This window comes from Eucyclogobius newberryi, unplaced genomic scaffold, assembly GCF_026437365.1.
Source record: "Eucyclogobius newberryi isolate DKJ021-1_F unplaced genomic scaffold, fEucNew1.0.hap1 SCAF_101, whole genome shotgun sequence".
Classification (NCBI taxonomy): Eukaryota; Metazoa; Chordata; class Actinopteri; order Gobiiformes; family Gobiidae; genus Eucyclogobius; species Eucyclogobius newberryi.
The window spans coordinates 177,381-197,500 of record NW_027315726.1 but is presented as its reverse complement, the minus strand read 5'-3'; the positions used below and the strand labels follow the sequence as shown (position 1 = coordinate 197,500).

General features: G+C 46.6%; 1 protein-coding gene across 1 annotated transcript in view; it reads right to left on the bottom strand.

The window, feature by feature from the left end:
- slc4a3 (solute carrier family 4 member 3) overlaps positions 1 to 20,120 on the bottom strand; it is a 43,119-nt gene extending 22,999 nt beyond the window's left edge. Inside the window, exons 1-3 of the mRNA XM_072465926.1 lie at positions 19,969 to 20,120; positions 12,687 to 12,835; positions 1,071 to 1,248 (exon numbers count right to left, since the gene is read on the bottom strand). Of these exons, the coding sequence (XP_072322027.1) occupies positions 1,071 to 1,248; positions 12,687 to 12,835; positions 19,969 to 20,116 (475 nt within the window). The 5' untranslated portion in view covers positions 20,117 to 20,120. The remainder of the gene's footprint in view (positions 1 to 1,070; positions 1,249 to 12,686; positions 12,836 to 19,968) is intronic.

The following is a 20,120-nucleotide window of genomic DNA, read 5'->3' as shown; positions in this document are numbered from 1 at the left end:
ATTATCCACCACTATCCACCATTATCCACCATTATCCACCATTATCCACCATTATCCACCATTATCCACCACTATCCACCATTATCCACCATTATCCACCATTATCCACCATTATCCACCACTATCCACCATTATCCACCATTATCCACCATTATCCACCATTATCCACCATTATCCACCATTATCCACCATTATCCACCATTATCCACCATTATCCACCACTATCCACCACTATCCACCATTATCCACCATTATCCACCACTATCCACCATTATCCACCATTATCCACCATTATCCACCATTATCCACCATTATCCACCATTATCCACCACTATCCACCATTATCCACCATTATCCACCATTATCCACCACTATCCACCATTATCCACCATTATCCACCACTATCCACCATTATCCACCATTATCCACCATTATCCACCATTATCCACCATTATCCACCATTATCCACCATTATCCACCATTATCCACCATTATCCACCACTATCCACCATTATCCACCATTATCCACCATTATCCACCATTATCCACCATTATCCACCATTATCCACCATTATCCACCACTATCCACCATTATCCACCATTATCCACCATTATCCACCATTATCCACCATTATCCACCACTATCCACCATTATCCACCATTATCCACCATTATCCACCATTATCCACCATTATCCACCATTATCCACCATTATCCACCACTATCCACCATTATCCACCATTATCCACCATTATCCACCATTATCCACCATTATCCACCATTATCCACCACTATCCACCATTATCCACCATTATCCATAAGATAAGATAATCTTTATCGTCCACACATGGGGAAAAAAATACTATTCACCACTATTCAGACCTAAATCTTTCATTTTCTCATAAATCTCGAGTTTGTGAGCGACTTTACGAAACTTGACGTTCTAAAGAACAATATAAATTCAAACGGGACAAAAACAGCCGGATAAAAGTTCTTCACGTTTATGTCGATTTTTAGGACGATAGATTGATCGGACTTAATTCAGCGCCCTGACCGGACCTGACTCGTACCGTGCGAGATGGTCCTCCTGAGCTCCAGGAGGCTCCTGAAGGACAGCGAGGCCACGTGGGGTTTGCCCCAGCGTCCCGTCTCCTCCTCCACGTCCTCCTCGAACTTGATCCAACGAGCTCGCTCCTTCCATCGCAGCTCGTTATGCTCCACGATCAGCTCGTTAAGCTCCACGAACAACTGCAGAGAAGAGAGAGAGAAAGAGAGGGATGAGACGGAGAAACCAGTGAAAAGAGAAAGAGAAAGAGAGGGATGAGACGGAGAAACCAGTGAAAAGAGAGAGAGAAAGAGAGGGATGAGACGGAGAAACCAGTGAAAAGAGAAAGAGAAAGAGAGGGATGAGACGGAGAAACCAGTGAAAAGAGAGAGAGAAAGAGAGGGATGAGACGAAGGAACCAGTGAAAAGAGAGAGAGAAAGAGAGGGATGAGACGGAGAAACCAGTGAAAAGAGAGAGAGAAAGAGAGGGATGAGACGGAGAAACCAGTGAAAAGAGAGAGAGAAAGAGAGGGATGAGACCGAGAAACCAGTGAAAAGAGAGAGAGAAAGAGAGGGATGAGACGGAGAAACCAGTGAAAAGAGAAAGAGAAAGAGAGGGATGAGACGAAGGAACCAGTGAAAAGAGAAAGAGAGGGATGAGACGGAGAAACCAGTGAAAAGAGAGAGAGAAAGAGAGGGATGAGACGGAGAAACCAGTGAAAAGAGAAAGAGAGGGATGAGACAGAAAAAACAGTGAAAAGAGAAAGAGAGGGATGAGACTGAAAAAACAGTGAAAAGAGAAAGAGAAAGAGAGGGATGAGACTGAGAAACCAGTGAAAAGAGAGAGAGAAAGAGAGGGATGAGACGGAGGAACCAGTGAAAAGAGAGAGAGAAAGAGAGGGATGAGACGGAGAAACCAGTGAAAAGAGAGAGAGAAAGAGAGGGATGAGACAGAGAAACCAGTGAAAAGAGAGAGAGAAAGAGAGGGATGAGACGGAGATACCAGTGAAAAGAGAGAGAGAAAGAGAGGGATGAGACGGAGAAACCCGTGAAAAGAGAGAGAGAAAGAGAGGGATGAGACGGAGAAACCAGTGAAAAGAGAAAGAGAGGGATGAGACGGAGAAACCAGTGAAAAGAGAGAGAGAAAGAGAGGGATGAGACGGAGAAACCAGTGAAAAGAGAGAGAGAAAGAGAGGGATGAGACGGAGAAACCAGTGAAAAGAGAGAGAGAAAGAGAGGGATGAGACGGAGAAACCAGTGAAAAGAGAGATAGAAAGAGAGGGATGAGACAGAGAAACCAGTGAAAAGAGAGAGAGAAAGAGAGGGATGAGACGGAGATACCAGTGAAAAGAGAGAGAGAAAGAGAGGGATGAGACGGAGAAACCAGTGAAAAGAGAGAGAGAAAGAGAGGGATGAGACGGAGAAACCAGTGAAAAGAGAGAGAGAAAGAGAGGGATGAGACGGAGAAACCAGTGAAAAGAGAGAGAGAAAGAGAGGGATGAGACGGAGAAACCAGTGAAAAGAGAGAGAGAAAGAGAGGGATGAGGCGGAGAAACCAGTGAAAAGAGAGAGAGAAAGAGAGGGATGAGACGGAGAAACCAGTGAAAAGAGAGAGAGAAAGAGAGGGATGAGACGGAGAAACCAGTGAAAAGAGAGAGAGAAAGAGAGGGATGAGACGGAGAAACCAGTGAAAAGAGAGAGAGAAAGAGAGGGATGAGACGGAGAAACCAGTGAAAAGAGAGAGAGAAAGAGAGGGATGAGACGGAGAAACCAGTGAAAAGAGAGAGAGAAAGAGAGGGATGAGACGGAGAAACCAGTGAAAAGAGAAAGAGAAAGAGAGGGATGAGACGAAGGAACCAGTGAAAAGAGAAAGAGAGGGATGAGACGGAGAAACCAGTGAAAAGAGAGAGAGAAAGAGAGGGATGAGACGGAGAAACCAGTGAAAAGAGAAAGAGAGGGATGAGACAGAAAAAACAGTGAAAAGAGAGAGAGAAAGAGAGGGATGAGACGGAGGAACCAGTGAAGAGAGAGAGAAAGAGAGGGATGAGAAGGAGAAACCAGTAAAAAGAGAGAGAGAAAGAGAGGGATGAGACGGAGAAACCAGTGAAAAGAGAAAGAGAAAGAGAGGGATGAGACGAAGGAACCAGTGAAAAGAGAGAGAGAAAGAGAGGGATGAGACGGAGAAACCAGTGAAAAGAGAAAGAGAGGGATGAGACTGAAAAAACAGTGAAAAGAGAAAGAGAAAGAGAGGGATGAGACTGAGAAACCAGTGAAAAGAGAGAGAGAAAGAGAGGGATGAGACGGAGGAACCAGTGAAAAGAGAGAGAGAAAGAGAGGGATGAGACGGAGAAACCAGTGAAAAGAGAGAGAGAAAGAGAGGGATGAGACAGAGAAACCAGTGAAAAGAGAGAGAGAAAGAGAGGGATGAGACGGAGATACCAGTGAAAAGAGAGAGAGAAAGAGAGGGATGAGACGGAGAAACCCGTGAAAAGAGAGAGAGAAAGAGAGGGATGAGACGGAGAAACCAGTGAAAAGAGAGAGAGAAAGAGAGGGATGAGACGGAGAAACCAGTGAAAAGAGAGAGAGAAAGAGAGGGATGAGACGGAGGAACCAGTGAAAAGAGAGAGAGAAAGAGAGGGATGAGACGGAGAAACCAGTGAAAAGAGAGAGAGAAAGAGAGGGATGAGACAGAGAAACCAGTGAAAAGAGAGAGAGAAAGAGAGGGATGAGACGGAGATACCAGTGAAAAGAGAGAGAGAAAGAGAGGGATGAGACGGAGAAACCAGTGAAAAGAGAGAGAGAAAGAGAGGGATGAGACGGAGAAACCAGTGAAAAGAGAGAGAGAAAGAGAGGGATGAGACGGAGAAACCAGTGAAAAGAGAGAGAGAAAGAGAGGGATGAGACGGAGAAACCAGTGAAAAGAGAGAGAGAAAGAGAGGGATGAGACGGAGAAACCAGTGAAAAGAGAGAGAGAAAGAGAGGGATGAGACGGAGAAACCAGTGAAAAGAGAAAGAGAAAGAGAGGGATGAGACGGAGAAACCAGTGAAAAGAGAGAGAGAAAGAGAGGGATGAGACGGAGAAACCAGTGAAAAGAGAAAGAGAAAGAGAGGGATGAGACGGAGAAACCAGTGAAAAGAGAGAGAGAAAGAGAGGGATGAGACGGAGAAACCAGTGAAAAGAGAGAGAGAAAGAGAGGGATGAGACGGAGAAACCAGTGAAAAGAGAAAGAGAAAGAGAGGGATGAGACGAAGGAACCAGTGAAAAGAGAGAGAGAAAGAGAGGGATGAGACGGAGAAACCAGTGAAAAGAGAAAGAGAGGGATGAGACAGAAAAAACTGTGAAAAGAGAGAGAGAAAGAGAGGGATGAGACGGAGAAACCAGTGAAAAGAGAGAGAGAAAGAGAGGGATGAGACGGAGATACCAGTGAAAAGAGAGAGAGAAAGAGAGGGATGAGACGGAGAAACCAGTGAAAAGAGAGAGAGAAAGAGAGGGATGAGACGGAGAAACCAGTGAAAAGAGAAAGAGAAAGAGAGGGATGAGACGGAGAAACCAGTGAAAAGAGAGAGAGAAAGAGAGGGATGAGACGGAGGAACAAGTGAAAAGAGAGAGAGAAAGAGAGGGATGAGACGGAGGAACCAGTGAAAAGAGAGAGAGAAAGAGAGGGATGAGACGAAGGAACCAGTGAAAAGAGAGAGAGAAAGAGAGGGATGAGACGGAGGAACCCGTGAAAAGAGAGAGAGAAAGAGAGGGATGAGACGGAGGAACCCGTGAAAAGAGAGAGAGAAAGAGAGGGATGAGACGGAGATACCAGTGAAAAGAGAGAGAGAAAGAGAGGGATGAGACAGAGAAACCAGTGAAAAGAGAGAGAGAAAGAGAGGGATGAGACAGAGAAACCAGTGAAAAGAGAGAGAGAAAGAGAGGGATGAGACGGAGGAACCCGTGAAAAGAGAGAGAGAAAGAGAGGGATGAGACGGAGGAACCCGTGAAAAGAGAGAGAGAAAGAGAGGGATGAGACGGAGATACCAGTGAAAAGAGAGAGAGAAAGAGAGGGATGAGACGGAGATACCAGTGAAAAGAGAGAGAGAAAGAGAGGGATGAGACGGAGAAACCAGTGAAAAGAGAAAGAGAAAGAGAGGGATGAGACGGAGAAACCAGTGAAAAGAGAGAGAGAGAGAGAGGGATGAGACGGAGAAACCAGTGAAAAGAGAAAGAGAAAGAGAGGGATGAGACGGAGAAACCAGTGAAAAGAGAGAGAGAAAGAGAGGGATGAGACGGAGAAACCAGTGAAAAGAGAGAGAGAAAGAGAGGGATGAGACGGAGAAACCAGTGAAAAGAGAGAGAGAAAGAGAGGGATGAGACGGAGAAACCAGTGAAAAGAGAGAGAGAAAGAGAGGGATGAGACCGAGAAACCAGTGAAAAGAGAAAGAGAAAGAGAGGGATGAGACGGAGAAACCAGTGAAAAGAGAAAGAGAAAGAGAGGGATGAGACGGAGAAACCAGTGAAAAGAGAGAGAGAAAGAGAGGGATGAGACGGAGAAACCAGTGAAAAGAGAAAGAGAAAGAGAGGGATGAGACGGAGAAACCAGTGAAAAGAGAGAGAGAAAGAGAGGGATGAGACGGAGAAACCAGTGAAAAGAGAGAGAGAAAGAGAGGGATGAGGCGGAGAAACCAGTGAAAAGAGAGAGAGAAAGAGAGGGATGAGACGGAGAAACCAGTGAAAAGAGAGAGAGAAAGAGAGGGATGAGACGGAGAAACCAGTGAAAAGAGAGAGAGAAAGAGAGGGATGAGACGGAGAAACCAGTGAAAAGAGAGAGAGAAAGAGAGGGATGAGACGGAGAAACCAGTGAAAAGAGAAAGAGAAAGAGAGGGATGAGACGGAGAAACCAGTGAAAAGAGAGAGAGAAAGAGAGGGATGAGACGGAGAAACCAGTGAAAAGAGAAAGAGAAAGAGAGGGATGAGACGGAGAAACCAGTGAAAAGAGAGAGAGAAAGAGAGGGATGAGACGGAGAAACCAGTGAAAAGAGAGAGAGAAAGAGAGGGATGAGACGGAGAAACCAGTGAAAAGAGAAAGAGAAAGAGAGGGATGAGACGAAGGAACCAGTGAAAAGAGAGAGAGAAAGAGAGGGATGAGACGGAGAAACCAGTGAAAAGAGAAAGAGAGGGATGAGACAGAAAAAACTGTGAAAAGAGAGAGAGAAAGAGAGGGATGAGACGGAGAAACCAGTGAAAAGAGAGAGAGAAAGAGAGGGATGAGACGGAGATACCAGTGAAAAGAGAGAGAGAAAGAGAGGGATGAGACGGAGAAACCAGTGAAAAGAGAAAGAGAAAGAGAGGGATGAGACGGAGAAACCAGTGAAAAGAGAAAGAGAAAGAGAGGGATGAGACGAAGGAACCAGTGAAAAGAGAGAGAGAAAGAGAGGGATGAGACGGAGAAACCAGTGAAAAGAGAAAGAGAAAGAGAGGGATGAGACGGAGAAACCAGTGAAAAGAGAGAGAGAAAGAGAGGGATGAGACGGAGAAACCAGTGAAAAGAGAGAGAGAAAGAGAGGGATGAGACGGAGGAACAAGTGAAAAGAGAGAGAGAAAGAGAGGGATGAGACGGAGGAACCAGTGAAAAGAGAGAGAGAAAGAGAGGGATGAGACGAAGGAACCAGTGAAAAGAGAGAGAGAAAGAGAGGGATGAGACGGAGGAACCCGTGAAAAGAGAGAGAGAAAGAGAGGGATGAGACGGAGGAACCCGTGAAAAGAGAGAGAGAAAGAGAGGGATGAGACGGAGATACCAGTGAAAAGAGAGAGAGAAAGAGAGGGATGAGACAGAGAAACCAGTGAAAAGAGAGAGAGAAAGAGAGGGATGAGACAGAGAAACCAGTGAAAAGAGAGAGAGAAAGAGAGGGATGAGACGGAGGAACCCGTGAAAAGAGAGAGAGAAAGAGAGGGATGAGACGGAGGAACCCGTGAAAAGAGAGAGAGAGAGAGAGGGATGAGACGGAGAAACCAGTGAAAAGAGAGAGAGAAAGAGAGGGATGAGACGGAGAAACCAGTGAAAAGAGAGAGAGAAAGAGAGGGATGAGACGGAGAAACCAGTGAAAAGAGAGAGAGAAAGAGAGGGATGAGACGGAGAAACCAGTGAAAAGAGAGAGAGAAAGAGAGGGATGAGACCGAGAAACCAGTGAAAAGAGAAAGAGAAAGAGAGGGATGAGACGGAGAAACCAGTGAAAAGAGAAAGAGAAAGAGAGGGATGAGACGGAGAAACCAGTGAAAAGAGAGAGAGAAAGAGAGGGATGAGACGGAGATACCAGTGAAAAGAGATAGAGAAAGAGAGGGATGAGACGGAGAAACCAGTGAAAAGAGAGAGAGAAAGAGAGGGATGAGACGGAGAAACCAGTGAAAAGAGAGAGAGAAAGAGAGGGATGAGACGGAGAAACCAGTGAAAAGAGAGAGAGAAAGAGAGGGATGAGACGGAGAAACCAGTGAAAAGAGAGAGAGAAAGAGAGGGATGAGGCGGAGAAACCAGTGAAAAGAGAGAGAGAAAGAGAGGGATGAGACGGAGAAACCAGTGAAAAGAGAGAGAGAAAGAGAGGGATGAGACGGAGAAACCAGTGAAAAGAGAGAGAGAAAGAGAGGGATGAGACGGAGAAACCAGTGAAAAGAGAGAGAGAAAGAGAGGGATGAGACGGAGAAACCAGTGAAAAGAGAGAGAGAAAGAGAGGGATGAGACGGAGAAACCAGTGAAAAGAGAGAGAGAAAGAGAGGGATGAGACGGAGAAACCAGTGAAAAGAGAAAGAGAAAGAGAGGGATGAGACGGAGAAACCAGTGAAAAGAGAGAGAGAAAGAGAGGGATGAGACGGAGAAACCAGTGAAAAGAGAAAGAGAAAGAGAGGGATGAGACGGAGAAACCAGTGAAAAGAGAGAGAGAAAGAGAGGGATGAGACGGAGAAACCAGTGAAAAGAGAGAGAGAAAGAGAGGGATGAGACGGAGAAACCAGTGAAAAGAGAAAGAGAAAGAGAGGGATGAGACGAAGGAACCAGTGAAAAGAGAGAGAGAAAGAGAGGGATGAGACGGAGAAACCAGTGAAAAGAGAAAGAGAGGGATGAGACAGAAAAAACTGTGAAAAGAGAGAGAGAAAGAGAGGGATGAGACGGAGAAACCAGTGAAAAGAGAGAGAGAAAGAGAGGGATGAGACGGAGATACCAGTGAAAAGAGAAAGAGAAAGAGAGGGATGAGACGAAGGAACCAGTGAAAAGAGAGAGAGAAAGAGAGGGATGAGACGGAGAAACCAGTGAAAAGAGAAAGAGAAAGAGAGGGATGAGACGGAGAAACCAGTGAAAAGAGAGAGAGAAAGAGAGGGATGAGACGGAGAAACCAGTGAAAAGAGAGAGAGAAAGAGAGGGATGAGACGGAGGAACCAGTGAAAAGAGAGAGAGAAAGAGAGGGATGAGACGAAGGAACCAGTGAAAAGAGAGAGAGAAAGAGAGGGATGAGACGGAGAAACCAGTGAAAAGAGAAAGAGAAAGAGAGGGATGAGACGGAGAAACCAGTGAAAAGAGAGAGAGAAAGAGAGGGATGAGACGGAGAAACCAGTGAAAAGAGAGAGAGAAAGAGAGGGATGAGACGGAGAAACCAGTGAAAAGAGAAAGAGAAAGAGAGGGATGAGACGAAGGAACCAGTGAAAAGAGAGAGAGAAAGAGAGGGATGAGACGGAGAAACCAGTGAAAAGAGAAAGAGAGGGATGAGACAGAAAAAACTGTGAAAAGAGAGAGAGAAAGAGAGGGATGAGACGGAGAAACCAGTGAAAAGAGAGAGAGAAAGAGAGGGATGAGACGGAGATACCAGTGAAAAGAGAGAGAGAAAGAGAGGGATGAGACGGAGAAACCAGTGAAAAGAGAAAGAGAAAGAGAGGGATGAGACGGAGAAACCAGTGAAAAGAGAAAGAGAAAGAGAGGGATGAGACGAAGGAACCAGTGAAAAGAGAGAGAGAAAGAGAGGGATGAGACGGAGAAACCAGTGAAAAGAGAAAGAGAAAGAGAGGGATGAGACGGAGAAACCAGTGAAAAGAGAGAGAGAAAGAGAGGGATGAGACGGAGAAACCAGTGAAAAGAGAGAGAGAAAGAGAGGGATGAGACGGAGGAACAAGTGAAAAGAGAGAGAGAAAGAGAGGGATGAGACGGAGGAACCAGTGAAAAGAGAGAGAGAAAGAGAGGGATGAGACGAAGGAACCAGTGAAAAGAGAGAGAGAAAGAGAGGGATGAGACGGAGGAACCCGTGAAAAGAGAGAGAGAAAGAGAGGGATGAGACGGAGGAACCCGTGAAAAGAGAGAGAGAAAGAGAGGGATGAGACGGAGATACCAGTGAAAAGAGAGAGAGAAAGAGAGGGATGAGACAGAGAAACCAGTGAAAAGAGAGAGAGAAAGAGAGGGATGAGACAGAGAAACCAGTGAAAAGAGAGAGAGAAAGAGAGGGATGAGACGGAGGAACCCGTGAAAAGAGAGAGAGAAAGAGAGGGATGAGACGGAGGAACCCGTGAAAAGAGAGAGAGAAAGAGAGGGATGAGACGGAGATACCAGTGAAAAGAGAGAGAGAAAGAGAGGGATGAGACGGAGAAACCAGTGAAAAGAGAAAGAGAAAGAGAGGGATGAGACGGAGAAACCAGTGAAAAGAGAGAGAGAGAGAGAGGGATGAGACGGAGAAACCAGTGAAAAGAGAAAGAGAAAGAGAGGGATGAGACGGAGAAACCAGTGAAAAGAGAGAGAGAAAGAGAGGGATGAGACGAAGGAACCAGTGAAAAGAGAGAGAGAAAGAGAGGGATGAGACGGAGAAACCAGTGAAAAGAGAGAGAGAAAGAGAGGGATGAGACGGAGAAACCAGTGAAAAGAGAGAGAGAAAGAGAGGGATGAGACGGAGAAACTAGTGAAAAGAGAGAGAGAAAGAGAGGGATGAGACGGAGAAACCAGTGAAAAGAGAAAGAGAAAGAGAGGGATGAGACGGAGAAACCAGTGAAAAGAGAAAGAGAAAGAGAGGGATGAGACGGAGAAACCAGTGAAAAGAGAGAGAGAAAGAGAGGGATGAGACGGAGAAACCAGTGAAAAGAGAGAGAGAAAGAGAGGGATGAGACGGAGGAACCCGTGAAAAGAGAGAGAGAAAGAGAGGGATGAGACGGAGGAACCCGTGAAAAGAGAGAGAGAAAGAGAGGGATGAGACGGAGAAACCAGTGAAAAGAGAGAGAGAAAGAGAGGGATGAGACGGAGAAACCAGTGAAAAGAGAGAGAGAAAGAGAGGGATGAGACGGAGAAACCAGTGAAAAGAGAGAGAGAAAGAGAGGGATGAGACGGAGAAACCAGTGAAAAGAGAAAGAGAAAGAGAGGGATGAGACGAAGGAACCAGTGAAAAGAGAGAGAGAAAGAGAGGGATGAGACGGAGAAACCAGTGAAAAGAGAGAGAGAAAGAGAGGGATGAGACGGAGAAACCAGTGAAAAGAGAGAGAGAAAGAGAGGGATGAGACGGAGAAACCCGTGAAAAGAGAGAGAGAAAGAGAGGGATGAGACGGAGAAACCAGTGAAAAGAGAGAGAGAAAGAGAGGGATGAGACGGAGAAACCAGTGAAAAGAGAGAGAGAAAGAGAGGGATGAGACGGAGAAACCAGTGAAAAGAGAGAGAGAAAGAGAGGGATGAGACGGAGAAACCAGTGAAAAGAGAGAGAGAAAGAGAGGGATGAGACGGAGAAACCAGTGAAAAGAGAAAGAGAAAGAGAGGGATGAGACGAAGGAACCAGTGAAAAGAGAGAGAGAAAGAGAGGGATGAGACGGAGAAACCAGTGAAAAGAGAAAGAGAGGGATGAGACAGAAAAAACTGTGAAAAGAGAGAGAGAAAGAGAGGGATGAGACGGAGAAACCAGTGAAAAGAGAGAGAGAAAGAGAGGGATGAGACGGAGATACCAGTGAAAAGAGAGAGAGAAAGAGAGGGATGAGACGGAGAAACCAGTGAAAAGAGAAAGAGAAAGAGAGGGATGAGACGGAGAAACCAGTGAAAAGAGAAAGAGAAAGAGAGGGATGAGACGAAGGAACCAGTGAAAAGAGAGAGAGAAAGAGAGGGATGAGACGGAGAAACCAGTGAAAAGAGAAAGAGAAAGAGAGGGATGAGACGGAGAAACCAGTGAAAAGAGAGAGAGAAAGAGAGGGATGAGACGGAGAAACCAGTGAAAAGAGAGAGAGAAAGAGAGGGATGAGACGGAGGAACAAGTGAAAAGAGAGAGAGAAAGAGAGGGATGAGACGGAGGAACCAGTGAAAAGAGAGAGAGAAAGAGAGGGATGAGACGAAGGAACCAGTGAAAAGAGAGAGAGAAAGAGAGGGATGAGACGGAGAAACCAGTGAAAAGAGAAAGAGAAAGAGAGGGATGAGACGGAGAAACCAGTGAAAAGAGAGAGAGAAAGAGAGGGATGAGACGGAGAAACCAGTGAAAAGAGAGAGAGAAAGAGAGGGATGAGACGGAGAAACCAGTGAAAAGAGAAAGAGAAAGAGAGGGATGAGACGGAGAAACCAGTGAAAAGAGAAAGAGAGGGATGAGACAGAAAAAACTGTGAAAAGAGAGAGAGAAAGAGAGGGATGAGACGGAGAAACCAGTGAAAAGAGAGAGAGAAAGAGAGGGATGAGACGGAGATACCAGTGAAAAGAGAGAGAGAAAGAGAGGGATGAGACGGAGAAACCAGTGAAAAGAGAGAGAGAAAGAGAGGGATGAGACGGAGAAACCAGTGAAAAGAGAAAGAGAAAGAGAGGGATGAGACGAAGGAACCAGTGAAAAGAGAGAGAGAAAGAGAGGGATGAGACGGAGAAACCAGTGAAAAGAGAAAGAGAAAGAGAGGGATGAGACGGAGAAACCAGTGAAAAGAGAGAGAGAAAGAGAGGGATGAGACGGAGAAACCAGTGAAAAGAGAGAGAGAAAGAGAGGGATGAGACGGAGGAACAAGTGAAAAGAGAGAGAGAAAGAGAGGGATGAGACGGAGGAACCAGTGAAAAGAGAGAGAGAAAGAGAGGGATGAGACGAAGGAACCAGTGAAAAGAGAGAGAGAAAGAGAGGGATGAGACGGAGGAACCCGTGAAAAGAGAGAGAGAAAGAGAGGGATGAGACGGAGGAACCCGTGAAAAGAGAGAGAGAAAGAGAGGGATGAGACGGAGATACCAGTGAAAAGAGAGAGAGAAAGAGAGGGATGAGACAGAGAAACCAGTGAAAAGAGAGAGAGAAAGAGAGGGATGAGACAGAGAAACCAGTGAAAAGAGAGAGAGAAAGAGAGGGATGAGACGGAGGAACCCGTGAAAAGAGAGAGAGAAAGAGAGGGATGAGACGGAGGAACCCGTGAAAAGAGAGAGAGAAAGAGAGGGATGAGACGGAGATACCAGTGAAAAGAGAGAGAGAAAGAGAGGGATGAGACGGAGATACCAGTGAAAAGAGAGAGAGAAAGAGAGGGATGAGACGGAGAAACCAGTGAAAAGAGAGAGAGAAAGAGAGGGATGAGACAGAGAAACCAGTGAAAAGAGAGAGAGAAAGACCATTGAAAGGAGGATGAAAAGAGAGAGAGAAAGATGCAAGGGAAGTTTTAGTTTGACATCATTAGTAGTTGTGGGCGTGGCTAAAGCGGGGGGAGGACCTCGTGCGTCTTCCTCTCCGCCCCTCTCTTCTTCTTCTTCATGCTGCTGCACAGAGGGGCGGAGCTGGTGCTGGTCCGGGACAGCTGTCCCCTGGAGGACTTTTTCACCAAGTGTCGCCTCAGCCCGGGGTTGTCCTCCAACCTGTGGCCTGGAATGACACGAGGGTTAGACCACGCCCACATCCACCACGCCCACATCCACCACGCCCACATCCACCAGGGGAACCACGCCCACACCCAGCAGGGGAACCACGCCCACATCCACCACGCCCACATCCACCAGGGGAACCACGCCCACATCCAGCAGGGGAACCACGCCCACATCCACCACGCCCACATCCACCAGGGGAACCACGCCCACATCCAGCAGGGGAACCACGCCCACATCGACCACGCCCACATCCGCCAGGGGAACCATGCCCACATCCACCAGGGGAACCACGCCCACATCCAGCAGGGGAACCACGCCCACATCCACCACGCCCACATCCACCAGGGGAACCACGCCCACATCCACCACGCCCACATCCACCAGGGGAACCACGCCCACATCCACCAGGGGAACCACGCCCACATCCACCACGCCCACATCCACCAGGGGAACCACGCCCACATCCACCAGGGGAACCACGCCCACATCGACCACGCCCACATCCACCAGGGGAACCACGCCCACATCCACCAGGGGAACCACGCCCACATCGACCACGCCCACATCCGCCAGGGGAACCACGCCCACATCCACCAGGGGAACCACGCCCACATCCAGCAGGGGAACCACGCCCACATCCACCACGCCCACATCCACCAGGGGAACCACGCCCACATCCACCACGCCCACATCCACCAGGGGAACCACGCCCACATCCACCAGGGGAACCACGCCCACATCCAGCACGCCCACATCCACCAGGGGAACCACGCCCACATCCACCAGGGGAACCACACCCACATCCACCAGGGGAACCACGCCCAGTGGTTTTAAATCCAGACTCGATTGAAATATAAGTCAGAGTAAAGCGGATGGTCTGACTGGCACTTTTGGCCTTTTGTTGTAAAAATGAGTTTTTAGGGACGTGTTATTGGCTGAAATCCATATATTTTAAGATCAGATAAGATATTCCTTTATCGTCCACACATGGGGAAATGTTGGTGTTACAACGCAGTAGATACAGAGGAAAAGGACAGAAAACACAATTAATAGAATAACTCTTATAAACAAAATAAAAAAAACTCTTATTAACAAAACTCCTCTCATATATTAATAGGGAATGGAGGGGAAAAAAACAACAACTTCATTTTAGCTTTTATTTCTCATCTGCGCAGAGATGTGGGCGGGGCTAGGGGAAACCAGCTATTTTCCGAGCCTTGGTCGCCGCACAGAAGAGGATTAACTCTGCACGATGAGTACAATAATGATGATACGTTGATTTTGCTTCCTCTTCCTCTGGAGTTTGTGGAGTTGTTTAGAAGTGACACCGAGGAAGAAGAATTCAGTGGATTTAGTGATTTGGGGTAAAACTGATGCTTTGCTAAACATGTTAGCATGTTAGCATGTTCTTTATGCTATAGTTATCTGAATAACTGTTCATATGTTACGTTAACATACCAGACACTTACCACAGTTCTGTCTGTGCCTCATGTAGCTGAAGGTGTTAGCGTTAGCATACGTCATGTAGCTGAAGGTGTTAGCATACGTCATGTAGCTGAAGGTGTTAGCGTTAGCATGCGTCATGTAGCTGAAGGTGTTAGCGTTAGCATACGTCATGTAGCTGAAGGTGTTAGCGTTAGCATGCATCATGTAGCTGAAGGTGTTAGCGTTAGCATACGTCATGAGGCTGAAGGTGTTAGCGTTAGCATGCGTCATGTAGCTGAAGGTGTTAGCGTTAGCATACGTCATGTAGCTGAAGGTGTTAGCGTTAGCATGCGTCATGTAGCTGAAGGTGTTAGCGTTAGCATGCGTCATGTAGCTGAAGGTGTTAGCGTTAGCATACATCATGTAGCTGAAGGTGTTAGCGTTAGCATGCGTCATGTAGCTGAAGGTGTTAGCGTTAGCATGCGTTATGTAGCTGAAGGTGTTAGCATTAGCATACGTCATGTGGCTGAAGGTGTTAGCGTTAGCATGCGTCATGTAGCTGAAGGTGTTAGCGTTAGCATGCGTACACCTGTTCACCATGTTCTCTAATCTGTTATTATAGGTTTGTAGTCCGAAAAATACGATAATTCACCAAATAAAACCCCGTCAGACGCAGTTTAACCACCGGGCGACGTGCATTTTAGCTTTCAGTTTTCATTTTCTGGACTCGGAGCGCATACCGACCCCGATTCTTCCCGGAACGACTGATCCGACTAAAAACACCAGCAATACACAGCTTTATTTTCACGTCTAAAATGCTCTGCGGCCGAGCGTTTCCTTTCGTCCTCGCCCCCCCGGGTTGAGAAGCGCTGGTTTGAGTGCTGTTTTTTTTAGCACGAGCCCCGCCCCTCTTTCTCTCCGTCCGGTCGACCGCACATCGCTCAGACCGACTGCTCTACTTAACGGGCGGGAAAATCCATACGCCACAGCAGCAGCAGCGGCGACGCCCGCTTCAGCACGTCGATGGACTCGATGCGCGTTCGTCAAACTCGCTCTGAACGGACTCTGTGAACGCGCTGGAGGCCGCGACGTCGGCGATGGCGGCGGCGTCAAAGCGCGGGCGAAAAACTACAGCGGAAAGTCGACATTTTAACCGCGAAACTCTGGACGGTTCGGCGAAAACACCAACCAAACAAAACGTCTTCTCGTGGCGATTTACGATTTGTAACTTTCACATTTTTCCTCCTGAAATCCAAACTGAAAGTGGAAAAAGCTGATTTAATTTACGACTGGAGAAGTCACGATTATTGAGTTAATCCATAATTGTGATTATTTATGTCACAATATGATCGTGAGAACCGAAAAGTGATAATCGAGACCATTTTAGACGCAAAATTAACTATTTTTTTATTTAATATACAGCTAAAAAATTGACCTAAATGCAACGAACTTTATTGTATCTGGCTGTTTTTTTGTCAAATTTAACTTTACTTTGTCTTTTAGAAAGTTCCATGTTATTAAAGTCACACGTCAGTGCGCGGGAAAGAAAGAAAATGATCGTGAATAATCGTTTTTTGACAACAATCGTAACAATAACGTTTTATATTGTGACGTGCAGCGAGCGAACAAACGTGCAGGCTGAGAAATAGATTTTCAAAGTTAGGGGCCAGGGGGGCCCCTATCTAAAATAGTTGAGCCCCCCAGCAATTTCAATGTGTTGTTTTAAACCTGGTTATTAACGTGTAAAACAATTGAAAGTACTTTTATCTTTTATTGATATGAAGAGCACAAATAGTGAATCATATAAAACAGAGATCATGATCTTTAAAACTGTTTAATAAATAATAATGTTTCTAAGATTCAAATGAATACTGTTTACAGCATTTGACACAAGGAGATCTTATAAGTTCTGCAGTGTACAAAATATTCACAGTCTACAAAATAAACTACTACAACGCAAAATAGCATTAAATGAAATATAAAAAAGTGGTATTTAGTCAAAAGATAAGAGCGCGTGAAGCGTGGCATAGCAGCTCCGCCCCTGCGCGGCCCCGGTGAGAGCGCGCGCCCGTTTACTCCGCCTTTATGTCGTAAACACACATTTTAAACCCGTTTACCACATTTTCTCCAGCGCGTTTTGCCGTGACTGAGGCTGAACACTCAGAAGTGTGAGTTCTGAGTGTAAAACACGCTAAATCTATTGTTACACGCTCCTGCGCGCCGCCCCCCACCTCCTCCCGGGGTCCGTTTTGGGCAAACCCGGAAAAAAAAATGTTTTGAAATTGAAATTATATTTATATTTCGCCCTCCTGTTCAATGTATTTCATTTAAAAATCCGTAAACCAATTCAATAGAACAGCTATGGCCTAAATACTAGTTCAATCTTGTTTTTTTTTTTTCAGGTAATTTGATACAGGGGCACGGGGGGCCCTCCAAATTTAAACCCCGTGCCCGCGGGCGATTTGAGAGGCCAATTTAAAACTCTCCTTTTTTTTAAACACTTTTCCCGATTCAGGATTTTCTCAGTTTTATTGTTTTACTTCCTGGTTGTAAATGATGACATCACACTAGGACTGTCATCAATTAGTTTTACTTTTTTGACTATAATTTTCTACAGATTTTTCCACCTTTTTTTCCACAAATTACGACTTGACAGGTATTAAAGGAGACTTATGCTTTGATTTCTCCGACTTCCTGTGTCCCGGCGTCCAATCAGAACGACGACGAGCAGCGGATCACAGTTTTAAACGTTAACGACTGAAAACAAGTCGTACGCACCGGGAAAGTGCTCCAATCAGCCCAAATCTGGATCCAATCGAGTTAATTTATGAAACCGGTCAGTGTTATTACATTTATAGTTCATAAAGCGACGTCTGAGAGTGATTTTAAGCTTTTGTTGACGTTAGCGCCGCGCTGACGTTAGCACCATTAGCATCACGGAGCATTAAAAACGGCAAAACAAAGGGAGACCGTCGGGAGGAACTAAAGGTACGAATATTACGAGAACTATCAATGTTGGGTTGTCTAACTCGGATAAACTCGGGGTTCTGAAATGTTCCCCGAGTGTCCGAGAAGGAATTGCGAGATGTGCGAGTGTTCCGGAGTCGGAGCTCGGAAAATCAGACCTCAGAGAGCGACCGGAACTTAAAGCTGAACTCTAACGTGAGCGGATCATCGTTTTCTTTACAATCTGTTCATCGCAAACCGGATCCAAAAACGTAATCATAACAGAAACTTCCTGTTCAAAATTGAAGAACACAGTGATAAGCCCCGCCTCTTCACAGTGATAAGCCCCGCCTCTTCGCATCTCATTTCACCATAGCTAGCAGCGGATTTTCGTTTTTGTTTGGTGACGTTTTAGAACCCTGCTCGCGTCACTCTTTGTTTTGGAGTCTTTGAAATAATCACGACGATGCGCAGAGATATGGGCGGGGCTAGGGGAAACCAGGAATTTTCTGAGTCTCAGTCGTCGTACAGTAGAGGATTAACTCTGCACGATGAGTAACAGTGAAGTTGATTTTGCGAAATATGTCCCCTTTACCGTATTTTCCAGACTATATTTTTCATAGTTTTGGCCGGGGTGCGACTTATACTCCAGAGCGACTTATATGTGATATTATTAGTTATTTTCACACAACCACAAGAGGACGCTCTAGGCTCTAAGCGACGCAGAAGAAGAATCTGCACTTCCTCTTCCTCTGGAATTTGTGGAGTTGTTTAGAAGTGACACAGAGGAAGAAGAATTCAGTGGATTTAGTGATTTGGGGTAAAACTGATGCTTTGCTAAACTTGTTAGCATGTTCTTTATGCTATAGTTATCTGAATAACTGTTCATATGTTACGTTAACATACCAGACACTTACCACAGTTCTGTCTGTGCCTCATGTAGCTGAAGGTGTTAGCGTTAGCATACGTCATGTAGCTGAAGGTGTTAGCATTAGCATACGTACACCGCGTCATGTAGCTGAAGGTGTTAGCGTTAGCATGCGTCATGTAGCTGAAGGTGTTAGCGTTAGCATGCGTCATGTAGCTGAAGGTGTTAGCGCTAGCATGCCTCGTGTAGCTGAAGGTGTTAACGTTAGCATACGTACACCGCGTCATGTAGCTGAAGGTGTTAGCGTTAGCATGCGTCATGTAGCTGAAGTTGTTAGCGTTAGCATACGTACACCTACTCACCATGTTCTCTAATCTGTTATTATAAATATATAGTCTGAAAAGTACAATAATTCGCCAAATAAAACCTCGTAAGACGCAGTTTAACCACCGGGCGACGTGCGTCTTCACCGCGGCGGCGCTGGATCTCGGGGGCGTGTCTCACTCACGTATGTCGTCCTCGGGCTCTTCCAGGTGGGTGTGGATGGACTCCAGCAGGTCGTAATCGTCAAAGTCCAACACAAACTCCTCGAAGTCCTCGAAGGCCTCGGCGGCGAACATGGAGCCGCGGTTCTCCTGGAGGCAGGCGGGCGACGAGGCCACGCCCGCGAGCGCGCTGCCCCGCCTCTCCGGGCCCGCGTGCTTCTTCTCCACCGCGCCCGAGCGTCCGGCATGGACCGCCTGACCGTCGGCGTCCGTCATCTCCGCTGATGGCACGGGCGCCGGGGCTCCGAACACAGGGCGAACTCAACCAGCATCCAGCGTTTCCACGACGACGACGGCGACCGCTCGGCTTCGGCCCGTTTGTGTCCAGCCGGCGTCGTGGCGGTTCAGATTCGACGTTTGGGATGTAGTCTTTCGCGACTCTGTGTCCAAACGAGTTCGCTTCCGTCGATCGGTGACGTTTGCGCGAGTTTAAATAATCGTCATAAATTACGAAATCCAGAGAGAAGTTGTGGAAAGGTCCGGCAGATCCTTCACGTTCTTCACTCCAGACGAAGCAGAAAGTGGGATTTTAGTCGGTTAAAAGGCTAAAACTCGTCAAAACTGCGGCGTTCCTGAGCTCGTTCTCCCAAAAGTGGATCGGCCGGAGTGACATCGAGCCGGATTCACAGTTGAAGCTATTGACGTTGCCGCGGTCACGAGGTATTGATCCACTTTAGCCTTTAGCTCGACTTTAGATCGCTGCAAAATGCTGTGTGTAAGTTTTGGTTCCGTCGTGTTCTAGTTTACGCCGAGATCCAATGTAAAGGATAAAATCATACGATCTCAGCCGCGCGAATGTGAAGCGATCAAAGAAAAACGTATGGACTGACGGGGAAAGCAAGGAATTCTGGGAGTTTAGGGCCTTTTGTGTCGTAGTTTGGTGTCAGAGCGATTTTAAAGATGATGCAATAACTGGAATAATAAAACAAAAACCTGATATTTCAACACCATCGTGTGGCACAAAGAGATCGAACTGGTGAACGTTTTAAAAAGCGCGTGGGCGTCGCTGGAAAGAGGGCGCGGTCACACGGAGCACATCGATTTCCGCCGCTTCGATCCGTTTGTTTCCGCGGTTACTAATATTTTCCAAACGAGTGCGAGCGGAGCAGGTAAAAGGACGTTCCCGGGACGAGAGTCGAAGCCGGAGGAAACGGGTCAAAGTCCAGACCACGCCCACGTGTCGATAAAGAGCACAGAGTGGCAGGGTCAGAGTGTGGCATATATATATATATATATGTATATACATATATACATATATATATGTATGTATATATATATATATATATATATATATATATATATATATATGTATATATATATATATATAACCCCTGCAGGTTCCCTTACTCTTCATGTGGTACAAGTGGGCGGAGTCCAGCAGCCGCGCCTCGGCCTCGTCGGTGGGCACGGCGGCGTAGGGCGTGGCCTCCTGCGTCATGCTCCCGATGCGCGTTCGCTCTCGCAGGTCGTAGGTGCTCCTCAGAGGCAGGGCCATGCGC